We start from the raw sequence: 19,233 nt of genomic DNA on the forward strand, positions 1-19,233 counted from the left end.
CCGTAATCGAGTTTCCTCGGGCTCGAGTTAAGTAGGACTTCCTTCGGTTTAATTGAACTCTCGGTCTTTTATTAAACCCGTTTATTTATTTATTCAGTGCGATCGAAACTGGACGCGCACACGTACGCCGTTGAAAAAAAAAAACCTATAATGGATTCGTGAAACACGTATTAGAGGTTTTATTTAATTAACGCTACGCTGAATTTATAACACTCACGGGTGGATTATGTCGATGAATAAATCTTATCGATTTTACATGTAACATATTCGACATCGGCCTAATATTTCATTTACGTCCCTCTGTGTTTTACAAACTGGGTTAAACAATTCTCCCATAAAACGACGTTAAACTTCAAATTTAGTCGCGCATTGACATACATTTGGTATTAATTGATGTCACCGTGTATAATTTGTGATTTTGATACATCTTACCTGAATTGCACGTAATTAATAGATAACTTTTGCTCGTTACGTGAATTATCTCGTTGCTAAAATCGTAGGATAATTTATAATTTAATGCATTTACGGAACGCCCTGCGCGGTATGATCGATACAGGTGAATTTGGGAATACTTCTCCCATGAGACTTGGTTTTTGTCGGTACTAGTCACGTACGTATTGCACCATGTACTAGCACATAAAGTTAGAGTATCGATATCCGTTTCTCTTGGCTCTGGACGCAATCGATCGTCATTAAGAAAACTTGCTCGTTACGTTACGCTCTACGACCCTGAACGTTCGATTAACATCGCTCGGCCACGCAAGCTCTCTGCTGATAATTGCTATGTCCTGATAACGATTTTTCTACGATCTGTTCCCATCAGTGTACACGAAAAAGATGAAAGAAAAGGAGTAAGAATATTAGGAAGAGAAGGGAATCCACTCAGAAGTTTCCGGCAGGGCTTTCAGACCATCATTTCGTATTAAATCCCATCTAAGAGGAATAAATCTTTAAAAAGCACCCTTCCAGGTTAGGCAGCCTCCTTTTGCCCTCTTTTGTCCCAATAACTCACCCTGGGAAGCCTCGCTGCATCCTTGATACAGATGCAGCTGCATGCGCCGGCGAAAGGCCGCAGCGATTTCCGCGGCCCCCGATATATCAGATACTCTTTTTTATTCTTTTTCATCGTGTTTTTTTTTACCTTTTCCCATGAAACTGAAAGACCTTCGCTGAAATTCATCTACTTCAGCCAAGGGACGGTAAAATGTCTTTCGTGCTGCATAAGCGTTCTCCGGGTTTCACAGTGCATGGTGCACCTCCCACGGTGTACAGTGGCGCGCGGAAAGGGTCTTCCAAACCTGCCGCGGAGTACAGTGGCGCGAACAAAATCCCCTTCTTTTGTATTTCCTGTTTCTGTAAGTGCGTGTAAACCTGGAAATCTGCTACACCGATTTTTATCGGATATGTTTACAGATATCCTTACGATCTTCCAAGCCGAGTTTAGGAGCCAGTATTTTCATACATCATTCCTTCGTTGCGTATTTTTCGTGTTAATTTTCTGACCTCGGGGTGTTCCGCAAATTGTCCGTATAATTAGAATGAACTGTAGGAAGATTCTAGTCCCCTGAATAAAAGACTTTTAACGGTCTGGTCGATTTGCATGACTCGAGAGATGACTAACCGCACACATGGCCTGGTTTCTAAAGACACGCCGGATCGCGTCTCGTTCTCGTTAAACCCATTCTCCTTTCCATTCGGACGGGTTTACACCTATCTTCAAGGCCGGCTCCGAAACCGGCATGTCCCTTCTTTTTTTTTTCTTTTTACCGGCGAACAAAGGGATACGTAAGAATTGCAAAACTCGGCCAATTTTGCGACACTTGGTCTCGTAGTTTCGCGGCGTGCGAGTGTGTGTTTGGGTTTGTGTGAGGTACGGTGAATGGAAGGGAACCCGCTGAGCGTGGGTATTAAAAATAAATAGGCACACCGGGGTACACAATGTGACGTCAATGTGCGACCACGTGCGCGGTCCCCCCACCGAGGGCCACGTGGGAGGTGCTCGTCTCCCCTTCTCTCTCGTTTTTTTTTCTCCGCCCCACTCTTTCCTTCCACCTCCCTTTGTCTTCCTAACGAGGTTCAAAATTGACTTTTTACCCCGAGTTTGCCGACGAAATTGGTTTCACGGGTTCTTTCAAGGTTGGTGCATAGGGCCAACACGTGCACTTCCGGATTCGTTGACTAACAATGAAAGAACAGTTCGTCAACTGATAACATTTAGGACGTCGTCGTGGTTTATCGAATATCATTGTCGTTTCATTTTCTTTATTTATTTTTTTTACATTTCCAGCGGTTGACAGGACAGAGAAGTTGCCTTTTTAGCGGAGTTAATGTTGATGATGGGACGTCTTTTTATATTTAATATTTATTTTGTGGTCGTATGTCTCTTTATTGGAGTTTATGTTGGACCTTGTTCATTACACGATCTCTTCGAGTCTCCCGAATCGAAGATTTCGCGGCTTCCCATTTTGACCCTTGACTCCCATTATGTGTACGACCGATAACATCGATTGCTCTGGGAGTTGCTATAATCGCGGCCTAGTTGGTTGACGAAGATGTCGCGATGACGAGGAACGACGTCTCTGCTGACCTCTTGACCCGCTGCGACACAAATTGCGAGATGCGAGGAAAAATTTAATTCAGATGGCCTTTAACCCTCGGTTTATGTCGCGATTTTTCATCTACGTAAGTCATATTCATGCGGTCGTTCAAGTCCCGGGTCTATTAAATAATCTTGAAATTGTGTAAATGAGATGAATTCGTACAGAAATACTCGTTGAACCTTCTACATTAGGGAACGTAATAGTTGAAGATGTTTGACAAAAATTCAGTTAAATGACATTTCATTGTTTCGGCTGTAAGGAAGAATAGTGGAAAGTGGATGCCGTCACCTTAGCTCCTCCGGGAGTTCCACGAGACGTTTTTGGCAAGGTGAACGTCCATTAAAACCGTACTCCACGGTTGAAAGATACTCGAGAGAGGTAGGCCCTAAACGCACGAGAGGGAGAGAGACGGAGCGTGGCCGAATATAACTCGAGCGAGAGAGATGGCCGCACCGTTTCCAGAGTATATATATTCTTGGCTCCCGATGCGAGTTCCCCGGGGTGTCGAGTGTCTCCTAGATCGATTCGGTTGACGTACTTAGCATGTGCCTTCCGTTATCATAAACTACATGCACCATGGATACTCGCCCTGCTGTTTTCTCCTGCTTTATCAGCCCTCCCGGCTGTTAACAGGAAACAGGACGCGCGTAAACACAGGAGACCGGCGGGTAAATAAACAAAATGGATTTACAGGGACGTTGATAATACCCGGGAATAATACCATCATCGTGATCCTCGTAATTATTACCTCTTATGAATTGAATGAATCGTTATTAAACCCAGAAATTAAAAAAAATATATATCTTTACTCTCTTTTCAGTTTAGTGTCTGACAAGGGGATGTCCGATAACCTGTCCTCCATGGCCCTCCTTATCAAATTCGACTGTTTTTTTTCTTATATAAACTTCCAGATTATTTTGCTTCTGTCTCGCGGATGATCGGATAACCTGTCTTCTCCATTGCTGTCCGCGGTGCAACGACCGCATACAATGAGACTCTCTGTGCGACAATTTCCCTCCAACTTAATCGTTCGGGTCCTCTCGTTGTCACTTACGAGATCGTTCATGTCCAACACGTTGCTCTTTGAGTCCTCGCCCAGGTCGCATCTTTGTCAGCTCGGCTTATCAGGGCTCGTCTATGTGCACAGCGCGATACGCGCCGCGCGTTCGCGATAGGTGCGTGTGTGGACAGTTTCCGCATGATCTGACAACGGGGACTTTTTTCCCCCGGCTTGAAATCCCCTTGAACCATATTTCCAGCGACTTGCTTGCGCGTTCCTGGTAGCCGCTTCGTCGAAAATGAAATTAATAAAATTTAATAGAATTCTTCAAGGCGATTCAAATGGTCCAGATGTCGAAATTAATTAAGAGCGAGGTGAATTTCGGGGATCCTTTGGCCAGGCTTTTTATCACTGGCCGTTGTTTCTGTACCCCCTTGTAGGACATGAACTGTAGAGCGAGGCAGTCGTGTCTTTGACCGAAGAGCAGGAACTGGTCTTCATCCTCGCCTTTGGAACCAGCGGTCTTGCTTCGGCGTTGCTCAGGGGACGTCTTGCCTCTGGATTATCTTTGATTCCTGTCCTTTGCCACTTTTTCGAATTTTCCTCCCCAATGAAAATCAAAAGTCTAAAAGAAGGCCCGTTGAAAAGTGCAGGGATCAACAAAATCGGCTTTAGTCTTGCAGCCTTGGTCTTGTACTTTTTGATTCGGTGTCCTGGATATTTTCTGAATTCTTTTTTTCCTACTTCTAGAGTCGTCTCGCTACTTTCAATTTTAGATCTAAAAATTCGCATCTCGAACGCATTGCAGTTTATCAATTTAAGGTGATATGAAAGGGTCATTCTATATATCAAAACGTGAAAATAGTCATAAAACGTGATTATGAAGGCCTATGCTTTGATGTTTCATGCATATTGAATGATCTTTTCATATCGTCTTAACGCGTGTTTTCGAGGCCAAAGACGGTAGGAAGATTCCGCGATGAGCGTTTCAGATGTCGCGCGTCGCCCCCGAGTTTGTTCGCCGTGCTCGAAAGTTCGTACATCTGGGCTCGCTGGGGCCGATAAACCGCCGATAACTGGCAATAACAATGTAATAAAACGAGATGACGCAAGGTGCAATCCGGGCCTGATTTGCACGCCACTGGTTACCTCACTTGCTTTCGCCGACAACTCGCTTTGCATTATTCTCTCGTCGCCGCCTCTCAGCGGCCTCGCACGGTGAAATGCCCACGATTCTTTCGAAAATGCGGAAATGAAAGATATCGGCCGATTAGAAAAATTACCATAATTGATAACCACGCCTTTTGTAATTTAAAAAAATTTTTTCCATGCATACCGTTTACGGACAGATGATCGAAGTTTAGTTACACGATGACCTCTGATATGAGTCTTGACATGTACGATAAGAGATACACCGCTCAGGGAATTAATTAAACCTTGGAAAATATAGAAGCAAGAACGGCTGATCTGTAAAACCTTAGAAAGAAAATTAGGTCCCAACGTTGTTTTTTCAGCAAAATTTGTCATTAATTAACAATAATTTTTACGAGCACTTTTACCTATTTGTGAATATTTCCGTTTTCCAAAATGTTTATTTGTTAACGATTAATGCAGCGTTCAATTACATACGCGATGACCTTTGATATATGGCCTGGGATATACGAGATGGTGTATTCACCGCTCGGGTAATTAATTAAACGTCAGGAGTCCCGAAACTCTCCGTGCCCTGAATATGGTTCCACCTGGCCGAAAGTAGAGTTGTGCAAACTGTACCCTCGACTCGATTCACGACTCGCCTTGGAAAGTTACGGTTCTAACGGGGATCGGACGACCTGTGAATTTGATGAAAGCCGAAGGTAAAACGCAGGTGCCCCGCCGCCTCGTCCGCAGCGCCACCGGCGTCGCCAGCGGTCAAGGTCGGAACTATCCGCAGTTTCGTTAATTATTCCGCGAGCAGGCCTGGGAGGGATAAACAATTTTTTTTATTAGGTCGCTTCAAAAATTCCGTCACTTTACCTGCCTTGGACATTTTTCACATTTTACGGACCGACTGGCACCCTGATTATGTATTGATTATAAACATCACATTAACAGCTTTCATTGTACTGTTTGTGATACTTCATCGAAGCCTGGAGAGGGATAAACAATTTTTTTTATTAGGTCGTTCCAAAAATTCCGTCACCTTACCTGGTCATTTTCGACATTTTACAGACCTATTGACACCCTGATTATTGATTGCCACCTGACATTACATTATTAACTTCCAGCGCTTGTAATGTTCCATCGAAGCCTGAGGGGAATAAACCATTTTTTATTAGGTCATCCCGAAAGTTCTGTAACATTCTGGCCACATTTTTCACCGTTTTACCGACTGACTGGCATACTGATTACTGATTACTAACCGACGTTACATTACCGACTAACTTTCAGAGCACCACTTCCGATGTTACGTCAAAGTTCGTCGATAAAAACGGGAGAGCTTTTCAGGCGGAATGACGTTTATAGATATCAAAACGCCAGAAACAGGTGTCCGGTCAATTTCCAATAGCCTTTTAATTATTATTTCTAATTTTACCCGTAGTCGCATTCATTTCCAGTCCGAACATTAATTCCTAATTAATTAGGCACTTTATTTAGGAAGGCTTTTCGACTCGAATGGATCGCAACGAGAGGTTGGATTTAATTTCCGGATCGAGGTTTAAATCGCGGCCGATGGTTGTCGCGGTTGTAGTCGAAGAATTAATTCGATAGTTGGTCACCGAGGCCGGTGACGTCTCGACGTATGTCTTGATACTCGAGCACGTGCACGTCCATTGTTCCGCCTCGCCAGTTCTTACCTTTGGCTTTAACTCTCACCTTGACATTCGACGCGTTGCCATTCTGCGCGGTGCTTTACGGTTGTCGCGTAAAAAACAGTAAACCTCGGCCCTTGGATCAATGGGAATATAGCCACTATCCGCCCCCCGCGGCCCCAGAAAAAAAAGAAGAAAAAAAACATAAAGCTAGCACCTGCAACTCATGATTTCAGCGAGCAAGGAAAAAAAATTAATATCGGACCTTCTCTTGAACGCGAATTTCTTTTTCCATTTTCTTACCTACGAGTTTTCTTATCGCTACGTGCTCCCCAGCGAGGCTATATCTTTCGCCGCGAGTTGATTACACCAATTGTCACAATGCGTTATTGAGGTGATATGAAAGCGACATTTGAACGAAACTTCTCCCCGAGCTGGGTGTACCGAATTGCTTCAAAAACCTTACCCACTTGAATACGGAGACTCTAAGGAAGGCATGAAATTTCAATTTTTGTAAAGAATTTCAAAAAGTCTATGTACAAATTGTTTAAAAATTGAAACTTCATGTCAGGACCTTCCTTAGAGTCTCTATGTTCACGTTGTGAAGGTTGGAATATTACGGTGGAACCCGTTCGGTGGAAGATTTCACAAACGAGATAGCACCGAGATTGTGGCAATTAATAATCCTCCGAATTTCGGGGGAAAAAAAAATGGTCAAGTCCAACTCAGCGAGCCCGGAAAAAATGGATATTGGACCTTCTCTTGAGCCGATCTCAATTTCCTTCTTTTTCTTTTTCCTCTCCGAGTTTTCGTAACTCTTCGGGCTCGTCAACGCAATTATGTATGTCTCTCTCGCCGCGAGTCGGCGGCGCGTATTGTCATAATGGGTTATTACGACCCCGCTTTTACTTTCTTGGTTCGCGCGCAACGAGCGAGAGCTGGGGTACTTTTCCGAGGCGCACCGAGAGTGCCTTGAGGGCAGAGAAGGCCGCGTTTATTGTCGCTTTCAAAGTCAATGCGATTAAGCCGACGAGGACCGCGACTCGCGTTATCCGGCCAACGTGGCCGCGCTTTTCGGTACCGTTTTCCCGATAGTTCCAGTTTCGATAAGAGGCCGCACGCGACGCTCGCCCTCGGGAATCGATTCCCTTCGGAACCTACGACCACCAGGGAGGGAATGCCTGAGTTTTCGCCCAAACTTCGGCACAAGCTGTTAACGCGCCAGGGAGCCGCACCTGTTCAGGTGGGGCCGTTCAATTCGAATAAAAGTTGCCGGCAAAAGATATCGGATCTTTAATTTCCCACATTCGTTATTTTCGGCACGACTCCTGGCATTCGGATTTCTTGATTGAACATGCTTCTTTTTTTTTCTCTCTCTTTAATGAAATTTTCTTCGATACAATTTTTGGTTAAAATTGTCGCGATCGGTTCCTTACTGAAGGAGCATCTAATGGGGACGTTTGGTTGTCCCCGATGCACCGAGTACGTACATTACAGGGGTTTGTCATCGTCCCTTGGTGCACCTGTGCAGGTGGAAAAATTTAAATAAATAATAATTAATGATAGTTGCCACTTGTAGTCTCCGATTTCCGATCTTCTTTTCACTTTGTTCAATGATTTCCGATCGTCGTGGTGGTTTGTCCTGGGGTGAGAGTTTCATAATTGTATTCATGCGGAGAAATGCATCGGAATTCATGAGGGGGGTTTGGTCAACTTCGATGCACCGGGTATTCGCGTTACGGGGGTGCAGGTGCGCCCAGGTGGTACCGCAGTTCTGTTCACCCCGGGTCGAGATTGAGCGAGGCTTCGCGTGTTGGCACGGTCTTAAAAGTTTCAGCGATGGGTTGGGCACTAGGTCACTCCCTGGGCCACACCGGCAACCTACCCCAGGGTGGCCGTAACGTCCTTCGATGCGGTCGTATCTCACCTTCTCGCTAATACTTACACCAGAAGCCCTCGCACACTACTGCAAAGTTCCGCCACATACACGTGTAGGTGGCACCGCGGCGGCGAGGAATCCCTGAATTTGCCGGAATATTTTCTAAGTTATCCACCTCCACCCTGGGATGCCGCAGCTGTGGTCGAAGGTTGCATAGGTTGTGGGTGGAGGCCCCCTTTTATCACCCCCAAAGTCTCGTTGTTATGTCGTATGTTTTATTTTTAAGGGTCCCACCGTTTAAGGGGTAAACGCGTCGCATCCACCTGGGATTTCATACCTCGAACCTGCAGATCAATGTACTCCTGCGCTCGATTTACCTGCAATTGCGGGTACAGTTACCGCACCGAGATGTTGCATCCGTAGTTGAAGGTTCCGACGATGGAACTGCACCAATGCACCCCTTTATCGCCGCAGTGTTCTAACTATGCAGTCGTGTTTCATCTTTCTTATCCGAGGTTCCCACTATTTAAGGGGTAAACGCGTCGCATCCACCTGGGGTTTCATCCCAGGAACCTGAAAGTTAATGCATCCCTGCGCCCATTTATCCTGCAGGTGAGGTTACCTCAACCGAGGCACCGGTACCTCCCTCTGGTTCCCTGCATCCAGGATCCCTCTCATAAGGTGGGAATCCTCTGGAATCCCTTATTTCGTAAATTCTCCTTCCTCTTCCGCCGTTCACGGTTCTCGGGCAACCTTAATCCGAGATTCGAATTAGATGAACTTTCGGCAGCGGTCCTCGCAGCGCCGCCGGGTTAAATTCGGTCTCGGGACCTTGAACTACTTGCACTTCCTACGTGTATACGTACGTACCTGTGTTTTTCCTCCCTAAACCACCACACGTGCTCGCAATACCTAAGAGAGGTCTCCGCATCCAGTGGCTCTCATCGGGAACTCGATGAGAGGTGTGGAAACCCCGAGGAAGGCCCCGGAGGGACGTTCGGAAAATTCGAGCCGGGCCTTCGATTTCGAAATTCCTGGTCTCTTCCGGCGAACTCTCGACCCGGATGTACAGGTGAGGGCTATCCTCGTATCCCGTGGGAACCTCCCCAGGTCTCTGGGAGCCCTTGGTCCTCGGGTTCCGGGCACTACGACGAATTAAAATTCTACTCACGGAGCCGCCTTCTGCCGGCGAGTTGACCCACTTGGACCAGTCCTGAAACGACCTGTAGTACGTGATTTCTGCCCTCAGGAAATTTCCTGGTGTTTACGAATTGAGCCGCTTGCTCCTGAGAATGCCGGGGACTTTTAATTACCTCCGATGCTTGGGGGGAAAAAAAAAAAATCTAAATCTTTCGGAAGCTGGTGAAATCGGAAAAATTCCTGGGAACGTGGTGGGACCTCTCGTGGAAATTTGGGAAAAATTAATGGCCCTCCTGTTTATCACAACTAAGGCTCCACTGATTCAAATATATCTTCATATCTATGAAATTTAGTCCTTTTTAACAATTTTAACGTACGATCAGTTTTTCATGATGTGGATTGAATTCTCTTAAAAAAACTTGTCTTCCGGCTGATATCGTCCCGCAACTCCAAAATGTCAAGGTTCCAACCAAGGATTCTCGCTAGCACATGTGGGATTAGGTTTTTTTTTTAATTAAAACATACTTTATATTCTAATATCAAGACGACGTACTTTCGCCTCCGCTTCAGTCGGAGGCGGTTTATGAAGTCATCGCGATCCTTAGGAGAGATTTCGACGTCACTATTTAACGTAACGAGGTGTCCGATCTCGGAGAAAAAAAAAATGCTCCTCCCTGTAAGACTCTGCCTCGTCTCTAATAAAAAGCCATAACTGGTACGGCGTTTAGCTTTGCGTAAACATTGACCGATTTAACGCGGCGCCTTTCGGTGATGTAACGTCGTTAAGGAGTCTCAGTATATGCGCGGTCGTTCCCGTTCCCCGCTTTCGAATTACATAATTATTTTAAATTGACCGGTGCCGTCGGCACCTCCACGTCGAACTTCATTTGGAAATTCTCTTGTCAAATTCACTTGAGAATTAGTGAAGACGATTTCCTTCCTTGGGAGTCAATTGTCTTTCATTTCATGTGATAAAGACAATGCGAGACGGTAACAAGTGACGTTCGCCATTTTAAGACTATATGAAAGAGTTAGCCTATATATATTTATCTGAGTGGTCAAATCGTTGAGGAAAGTATTCTTCGAATTGGGTGTACCGATTTGTTTAAAACTTTATCACGCGAACATGGACGCCCTGAGGTAGGTCCTGAAACTCATGAAATTCATTTTTCATTAAAAACTTATTTATTTATCATTGGCTAGAACGAACATGCCGTGGTCCGTGCACGTTTTCGATGTTTTACCCTTCTTGGAGGCTTGGAATCGAAAATGAAGAGTTTCAGGACGTCGATCTCTTTGTCATTTACCGAAATGAGATATGGAACGCTTAGTTTCATATAATTCCCAACTAGGACTGTAAAAGACTTGATCGTAAATATAAATGTCGGTAACATGACGCGTCAGCTTATGTTACCACTTAAGTATTCAGAATGGCATCACCATGAAAAAGGGTGCGGATGAATTTTAATTTACCTACGTCGATTAAATTTCTCAGCGCCTTTCATATCATCTTAATTGGCCGTATTCGTTGATTGCCAATTATTTCCAGTGACTTCTGTTTTGGATTTACAGCTGACTTCCATATGACTTCGAGCATTAAGATCCACGATTTCCGGAGTGATTACCCCCTCGCTCCACGTTTTACCACGTCCTGGGTCAATCCCGACCGCCTGTAATGTATTGCGGATTTTTCTATGCCAATTTTCGGGATTTTCGTTGGCCAATTAATCTCGGTCCCGAGGGACGCGCGTGGTTTCGGAATTGATATCTCTTCGGGGATAAGCTGACTGCCGTGTCAAAAGGTCGGCGGATAAATCTCGAAATGGATGCAGGGTTTGTTGGCCGGCGTCCAATTTCGAAAGACGTCACGAAAGTTCGATCGCGACGGCATCGGGCCTCGGTGGTTCCTGAAAATGACTCGATTCTCCCCGAGCGACGTGTGGCCCCCCTCGGGAGACGAAACTTTTCCCCGGAAAAATATGAAGGGCGCCATTTTTCCAGGGAATTAATTTCCAAATGAACATTCAGGACGAACGCTTTCGGCGGGCTGGAATATTCTTCTCGGTTTTGTAACGTGTACCAGGTTTTAACGCGATAGCGCATTACTGCCGGAAATGATACACATTTGTCTAATTTAATTTAATGATTATTTCTTGAGATTTCTTTCACCTTTCGATAGACACCGCAAGGATCATTAATGACAACTATTCGCAGCGTTGAATCTCGCGCGCACTTACAGATTCTTTTATTTATATGTTGTTATTAAAACACTATTAGAGTAATGGTTAATACTAGTTATTTACTTGTGTCTGTTTTCTAAGTGAAAGTGAATTTTACTTGCCAATAAATTGAGAGATATCAAATTAAATAAAAACAATTGCAACTGCGAGGGCTTCTTTTTCTGCTAAAAAGGGGGAGAACGATTCGAGAATTTATGGAGGAAGTAGTTACGCGCAAAGTTGGAAGTTTTACAGGCGATAGGAGGGAAGTTAACGTTAATGCATTTCCTGTTTAATATAGGGTTTTGTTTTATCCATCTCTATCGGCAGAAATCCGAGAAAATTACAGAGGGGACCTCTCCGATCTTTCGTCTTCTTCGTTCTCGATGAAAAATGCCGGCAACCTCGGAGAGGGAGAGAGGGAGAGAGAGCGAGGAATTGTTTGGCCGACTTCCGGCCTTTTATTTTGCCCCCGAGTCGTTCCAACTTTATTCCCCGGAAAGTATACAACGAACCGTTGCACAAACGATTCGCCCCCCCCCCCCCAAATCCCCCGCGAAGAAACAATCGAATTACCGCACCGGGACTCGACAAATTCGAAACTCCTTTTTTTTTCCCCCGATGCTATTCGACTTTGTTGCATTTCCATTAAAACTCGAGGAGCCGGCCAATTCCGGATTAGTTATGCATTTTGTGTCGCTTTTTTCATTTCTCTTGATACTCGTTTTTCATTAAAACTGACGTCAGCGTCAGATTAGATTTTTCCATTCACTCTGTTTTCTTTTCTTTATATACAATAATTAGGCAGAAGACAAAGTTCACTTCTCTTTTGTCAATTCTTTGAAATGTTTCGAGCGAAATTTTCGCCAGATTATTGGACTACTAAATAATAAAAAAAAAGGGGGTATAGTCCCGGACCTGTGAAGTGCACTTTGATGTCCGTGGTCAGCTGTCGGTCAGTCTCGATTAATTTTTCATCGCGACACATCGAAGGGCATTCCTGATCGATCCCGGGGGAGAAAGCAGGAAAAGGAAATAATCAAGTGGGCGAACTTTTCCCCCAGGAAAATTTCGATAGAGCGAAAATTAAAATTGATTTTACAATTGTATGCAGATAACGACACTGAGGAAGAAAAAAATGTCACTGAACCAAAGAAATATATCATCGAGTAGTACCAAAGGAATATTTTGTTAATTCAAAGGATAATTATTTCACTCGAATAAAATCGAATAAATTGAATGCAACATTCATTCGGAATTATGACAATTTATTAGAGCCCAGTACTTATTCTTGGAAATATTTCTTTGGTTCAGTGACATTTCTCTTTCTCGGTAGAGCGATCGTAACATTTGGAAATATCCTTTTAATAATGATCACCACAAAATCACCGTCGATATGAAAAAAAAAAAATTTACGCTAAATACATCCTATTGGAAAAGTCTAGTTTGTAAAGTTATATCCATATAGTGGCGATTAATCGCCCAAATACAATGATTCAGTTGTCTCCTTTTAGTAACGATTGTGACGCGTGTGATTTCAGAGATTCGAAGCGCAGCAATGTCGTGCCGATCTCCGTGAGCGTCTCTCGGTGAGGCCCGAAAATCCCGCCCGAGGGGAGCGAGAGGGAGAGGGCGATACGCGCGGCCGGCGGGTAGGAGAGAGATGGCGAGCGCGGCGAGCGGCCACAAGAGGAACGGCTCGAGCTCGAGCATGTTCGCCCACAAAAGGACGGAGTCCGGGGGCGGCTTCATCGGTCACAAGCGCTCCGAGAGCGGTCATAAACGCACCGAGAGCATATCCAGTGCCTTCGGCCACAAGCGATCGGAGAGTGGCCACAAAAGGAACGAGAGCGGCGGAGGTTTCGGCCACAAAAGGTGCGACGCCCGCGTCCTGGCCGCCATCTTTCTTCCTCGCGAGGAAACAAGATGGCGGCGTCACTTTTCGAAATCCACACCTCGCGCCTTCCCCGGGACCGTTTTCGTCGCTCGATTGGGCAACTCGGCGATGGTCGCACTCGAATTACTCCTGCCCAGAGTACGAACGCGCTGTTACAGTTACTTATCCGTTATGCGCCTAGTATCTCGTGTATTTATCTCTGAATTACGCCGGCAACGACGCGCTCACGAGCGAGGCGCAGAAGCTGATGGATGTCATCGGGACATAAATGCAGTCACTGACTGTATCATTACTCCGATGCGACTTGAGGATAACCTCTTATCGCTCTTCTTCCTTCTTTCTACCGTTTCGCGCGAAATGTCAATGCTAAAGATCTCTTAATTCCCGGGAAAACTCGAATCGGTACGCCTTATGTCGGAAGAAACAAGATGGCGACCGGGAATTTAATTGACGGATAGTTTTGGCTGATTCTAGCGCTATGAGGATGAATGTAGGATGTTCAATGTAGGATTTCTTGAGGCGTAAGTGACTCAGTTTCTCAGTTAGTTTCAACCATAACTGATAAGGAAGTTTGTCCGCATCCGGAGCTCTCGAGGAGGGCGACTCCGACGCAGGACGTTTCGTTGCGGCAAATGTTGAAAGCGTCATACTTCGCACGTTTCAGGTCGGAATCCGGCAGCAATTATCATGCAGGCCATCGACGAAACGAGAGCATGTATGCTATGACGGGACTTTATGCGGAAAGCGCGAGTACCGATGCCGGGGAAAATGCGGAGCCGACCCAAGCCGACAGCAATAGACTGACTCATGACACCGTGATTAGGTGCCACAGTAGAAACCCCAGCTCCGGCCTCGTGGATCACAGGTGAGATTTCGCGGATTTCACATCTAGCATCTTTCTCTCGATATTTTTATTCGAACATTCTCGGCGCCACGCGAGCAAACTCGTAGATACGGAAATCCGTTACCGGCGTTCAGCAGGATTACATGCGCTTTGCCTTAATGCTCGTTCCCTGCAATTTTCAGAGATTTTATCATCAAATGTCACAGCAGAAATCCCAGTGCTTCCATGGTGGACAGGTAAACATTGAAATCATTCCTCACGTTAAGCGTTCAAAGGGTTCGACCGAGTGCGTGCGCTTTGCTCCGCTTAACCGTGGTATTCGTTTGTAGAAAATGAGAAGGAAAATAATTAGGAGGTCTTTTCGAGGAACTCTAGTACATGGGAATACTTTTCTACGTTTCAGGGCCGAAAAGGAGAGACCGCATACGCCGCCGATCAAGCCGGACTCGAAGGATTGCGGGATTTTGACTTGCAGGCCGGACTTCATCCAAAAATTCGCAGGAATAAAGGTGCGTCGCGGGTTTCAACGCGGACGCTTTCTGCGGGTCTTAGACCGATGATAGATGCATTCCCGTTCGCACCTCCACGGCTGTAAACTTGTCATCTGGACGTACTTCTCCATCGGATTACCGATTTGCATGAGCAAATATTATTCTCGACAGACTGTATCTGTCTTTACTCCGGTGTATACACGATTAACGCCGACGATGACGCATGAAAGTAATACTAATACCTAGTGCCGCATAGGCGTGCACCGATATGTTCGCAGAAAGTAGAAATCGATAAGCGTACAAGCTCTGGCTCAATTAACTGTGAAACGTGGGTGTTTCCACGTTTTCTAGAGAATGTTACCCGAGTAGACGCTCAGGCGTTTCGCAAGCGAGATTAAACATTAGCATTAGATAAAAGAAGTACCTGTTCTGAGAGGATAATCTCTCTTAATGGGAGTTCTGTCTCGCACCTTTTAGTAGTACTCTAATTTAATCGACATATGCCTTCGATTTCAGGTGTTCGTGTTCCTACTCTCGTTCCTCGTCACGCTGCAGCAGGCACTCAGCTCAGGTTATATCAATTCTGTGATCACGACTATAGAGAAGAGGTTCGAGATCCCTTCCAGCCTCTCGGGCCTCATCGCAAGCTCCTACGAAATCGGCAATGTCATCACTGTCATATTTGTCAGCTATCTTGGCAGCCGGAGGCACATCCCTGTCTGGATTGCCATAGGTGTGTAGTTTGTACAGTTCTTGTGGAATTTAATCAATAAACAGGGTGCCTGTACTTGAAGAAATTCGCACGATCGAGGTGTTGACGACTAAAGTAAGACCTAGATACGAAGAGGGCAAGAAAACGCACAGCATGTACGCTAATTACGGAGGCAATAAGTCCAGGTGTGATTTGTGATGGAAATGTTAATACTCTCTTGTCTTTACGACAGCTTAAACGAGCGCTACAAATGAGACTTATCCGGGCGACCCTGCCATTCGTTATTAAGGAATCGTTGCGAGCAGGGTAATATTTCTTTGGAAAATTAGTTAATTATCCTTCTGCTAGATTAGCGAGGTAGACCTTACTTTAGATGGGAATAAATGTTGTCGCTAAGGTGTCTTAGCAATGCTATCGCTAGAGTATTCCTTATTGTATATGATCTGGAATTACATTTTTGATCCCTGAAATCGTTGTCGGGCTCTGACCTGAGAAATAGCAAAAGTGGTAAACGCTAGGCAATTGTCTATAAGCATCCCTGTATTGTTGGAATCGTATGTCTATGGTAATTGTTAGTGGATCATTCGATATCTGAATGAACGGATACGTTTATGTTTCTGACAATGGAGAACGTTCCTTTCTTTCCTAAATACCGACTCGCGTACTTTGATAAATGATAAGTAGGGCGATGAAAGAAATCGTTTGTTTCAACCGATGGGATGACACTATTTAGCTGTTATTATCGCGGATGCGCTAATCTATGAAGGCCGCTTTTCAAGGTGTGGGTAGGAAAAAAATAAAATATATCGAGTATAGATCATCACGTATGGGATTCATTGTTAGATCGTGTTTCTAGCTCATGTACATTGTACGCTTCACATTCTTCCATTCCAATATTTCAATAGAATGTCGTAGACTCAGCGAGAAACGATGAAATGTGATCGACCGCAAGTACTTTTTGAATCTGCTATTTTTGTGATCCACTTATAATTGGGTAATGATTTTTTTTTTCAGGTGCTGTGATAATGGGTATAGGTTCAATGATTTTTATGGTGCCACACTTCACCGCCGAGCCGAATTTGACAACTTCTGCCAATAATTCCAGCTCGGACAATATATGCCGTGGTATTTCCTTGCGCGAACAAGATATGGGACTGGGTATAGTAACGTTTTCAGACGATACATGTATTTTACACTGCTGAAACTTGTATTAAAAGTAATATCTAAATGTACTTTTTTCAGGTCGCCTATCAACCGGGCTCTCGTCGCCTCCATTAGCACCTCACAATAATCTGAGGGTTGATAACTGTATTCAAGGATCACCTTCAACGGCTGGACCGGTGCTGTTGTTCGTAATCGCTCAGCTTTTGCTGGGCTGTGGGGGTTCACCTTTGTTCACCTTAGGTACTACTTACATTGACGACCACGTGAGACCTGAGAGCGCGTCATTGTATATCGGTAAGAAAATAATAAGTCATGCAATTACTTCCTGTACGAAAAAAAATTGATGTTTCTCATTCGTTGTTCACGTTATTTTCAGGATGTATGTACAGCATGGCAGCGTTTGGACCGGTCTTGGGTTTCCTGCTTGGAGCATATCTTTTGTCATTTCACATGGATTCATTTTCGGGCACGATCATCAGCATCGGTAAATTTGTAGACATACGTGTTTCGGAGTTAACTGCTCGATCGAAAAATACAATAACACTTCGTCTTCTTGCACAGATCCAGGAGACCACAGATGGGTAGGAATGTGGTGGGGAGGTTTCTTGCTCTGCGGACTTCTGCTAATTCTAGTAGCAATCCCGTTCTTCAGCTTCCCAAAAACGCTACAGCGGGAGAAGGAGAAAATCCGGATAATTGAAAAGAGCAAGGCAATATCTGGGAAAGAGAAGGACCAGAATAAGGAGCCGAAGAAGGAACCACTGGATGATACCGGATACGGGAAAGATGTGAAAGGTGAGTGTCAGATTTGTAATATTTATTCGAATATAAAGTAGAACAGCTTTTTATAGCTTGTGTCATCATTTCAGATATTCCACGCAGCATGTGGAGGCTCGTATGTAATCCCGTCTACGTAGTCACGTGCCTCGGTGCTTGTATGGAGCTTGTGATCGTATCCGGCTTCGTGGTCTTTCTACCAAAATATCTGGAAACCCAGTTTAGCCTGGGCAAGAGTCAGGCGAGCATATTCACAGGATCCATTGCCATTCCTGGGGCGTGTATAGGGATTTTCTTCGGGGGTTGCCTGTTAAAACGCCTCGAATTGAGACCGAAGGGTGCTGTACAATTCGTCCTGGTATCCAACGTTGTCTGCCTGGTTTGCTACGGCCTACTATTTTTCCTGGGCTGCGACAACGTTAAAATGGCTGGCACTACTATTCCGTACTTCAATAGCACGACCAAGGCACCGGAGCCTTTTCAAGTCAATCTTACAGCTGCCTGCAATTTCGGTTGCGAGTGTCGGATGAACGACGTCGAGCCTGTTTGCGGCAACAATGGACTTACATACTTCAGTCCTTGCCATGCAGGATGCACAGCATTCAGCTCCAAGTCTAACTTCACCAACTGCGCCTGTGAGTAATATAATAGATTATTTGATATGTGATAATCTAAATCATTGAATACATACGGTATGAATAATCGGAACTAATGTTAATATTTTCGGCAACAGGTATACACGGAAATTTGACGATGCTACCACCAGCCACGCCAGAGTTTGCAGAAGTGACGGTAGTTCCTGTAGCCACGGCAGGCCCCTGCATATCCCCCTGCAAAACGATATTTCCATTTCTCATATTATTATTCTTCATGACTTTCATCGTCGCCGTCACGCAGATGCCTCTGCTGATGATAGTCTTGAGGTGAGTCGTACAAAATGTCTGACATTACAGTCGATAGAGAGATAAGGCACACTTTACCTAATATTTAAAATATTCCGCAGGTCGGTTTCGGAGGAGGAGAGATCTTTCGCCCTCGGCATGCAATTCGTGATTTTTAGATTATTCGGATACATACCTGCGCCCATTCTTTTTGGTAACCTGATCGATTCCACTTGTCTGCTGTGGAAGAGCACCTGTGGGGAAAAGGGCGGTCGTTGTTTGCTCTATGACATAGAGCAGTTCAGATACCGGTATGCGGTTACTTAAAGAGCAGGGGTTAATGTTCATTATTTAAGTCCTTTAAATCGTGAAATGGGGACTATAATTATCTCCTCCTTCTCTCAGGTACGTGGGCCTCTGCGCCGGTATCAAGATCCTAGCACTGGCACTATTCTTGGTGGACTGGTGGTTGGTGAGGAGACGAAGACAGTTGGAAGATCAGCGGCCGTCCTTGACGGTGAACGAGCTCGTGGGATCCATCATTAGTCTTGACAAGCGTATGTTCGAGCCCTTTCTTTAGTTCCTTAAGATCACGGGTCAGGTCATTTATCACGAGCTTATTTTTCACAGTCTTTGAGGAGAAGCCGCATCATCAGAACCTAGGCGAAGGTGACAACGCGACATCTCCGAGCACCGAGACGCCAACTCCGTCCTCCGTCTCGTCACCTACGGAGCCTACCAAGTCCACGAACCTCGAGGAGACCACCGAATCGTCGAATCACACCAACTCGAGCACCGAAAACTCCGTGTATCGTTCCAAGGACACCATGGAAGTCC

General features: G+C 45.1%; 1 protein-coding gene across 2 annotated transcripts in view; it reads left to right on the forward strand.

Moving 5' to 3' along the window:
- The window catches only part of LOC105696684 (solute carrier organic anion transporter family member 3A1), a 31,886-nt gene that overhangs the window by 7,566 nt on the left and 5,087 nt on the right, over positions 1–19,233 (forward strand). Inside the window, exons 2-15 of one of the 2 annotated variants that reach the window (XM_023434512.1) lie at positions 13,172–13,505; positions 14,192–14,392; positions 14,554–14,607; positions 14,775–14,880; positions 15,379–15,595; positions 16,589–16,732; positions 16,817–17,032; positions 17,115–17,222; positions 17,300–17,533; positions 17,608–18,150; positions 18,249–18,438; positions 18,519–18,707; positions 18,802–18,953; positions 19,027–19,184. In XM_023434512.1, coding sequence (XP_023290280.1) covers positions 13,294–13,505; positions 14,192–14,392; positions 14,554–14,607; positions 14,775–14,880; positions 15,379–15,595; positions 16,589–16,732; positions 16,817–17,032; positions 17,115–17,222; positions 17,300–17,533; positions 17,608–18,150; positions 18,249–18,438; positions 18,519–18,707; positions 18,802–18,953; positions 19,027–19,184 — 2,724 coding nt within the window. In that variant the 5' untranslated portion in view covers positions 13,172–13,293. The remainder of the gene's footprint in view (positions 1–13,171; positions 13,506–14,191; positions 14,393–14,553; positions 14,608–14,774; positions 14,881–15,378; positions 15,596–16,588; positions 16,733–16,816; positions 17,033–17,114; positions 17,223–17,299; positions 17,534–17,607; positions 18,151–18,248; positions 18,439–18,518; positions 18,708–18,801; positions 18,954–19,026; positions 19,185–19,233) is intronic. The other variant, XM_023434513.1, reaches the window with a different exon arrangement.

Source organism: Orussus abietinus, unplaced genomic scaffold, assembly GCF_000612105.2.
Source record: "Orussus abietinus isolate OABI.00-Male unplaced genomic scaffold, Oabi_2.0 scaffold23, whole genome shotgun sequence".
In the NCBI taxonomy this organism is placed as follows: domain Eukaryota; kingdom Metazoa; phylum Arthropoda; class Insecta; order Hymenoptera; family Orussidae; genus Orussus; species Orussus abietinus.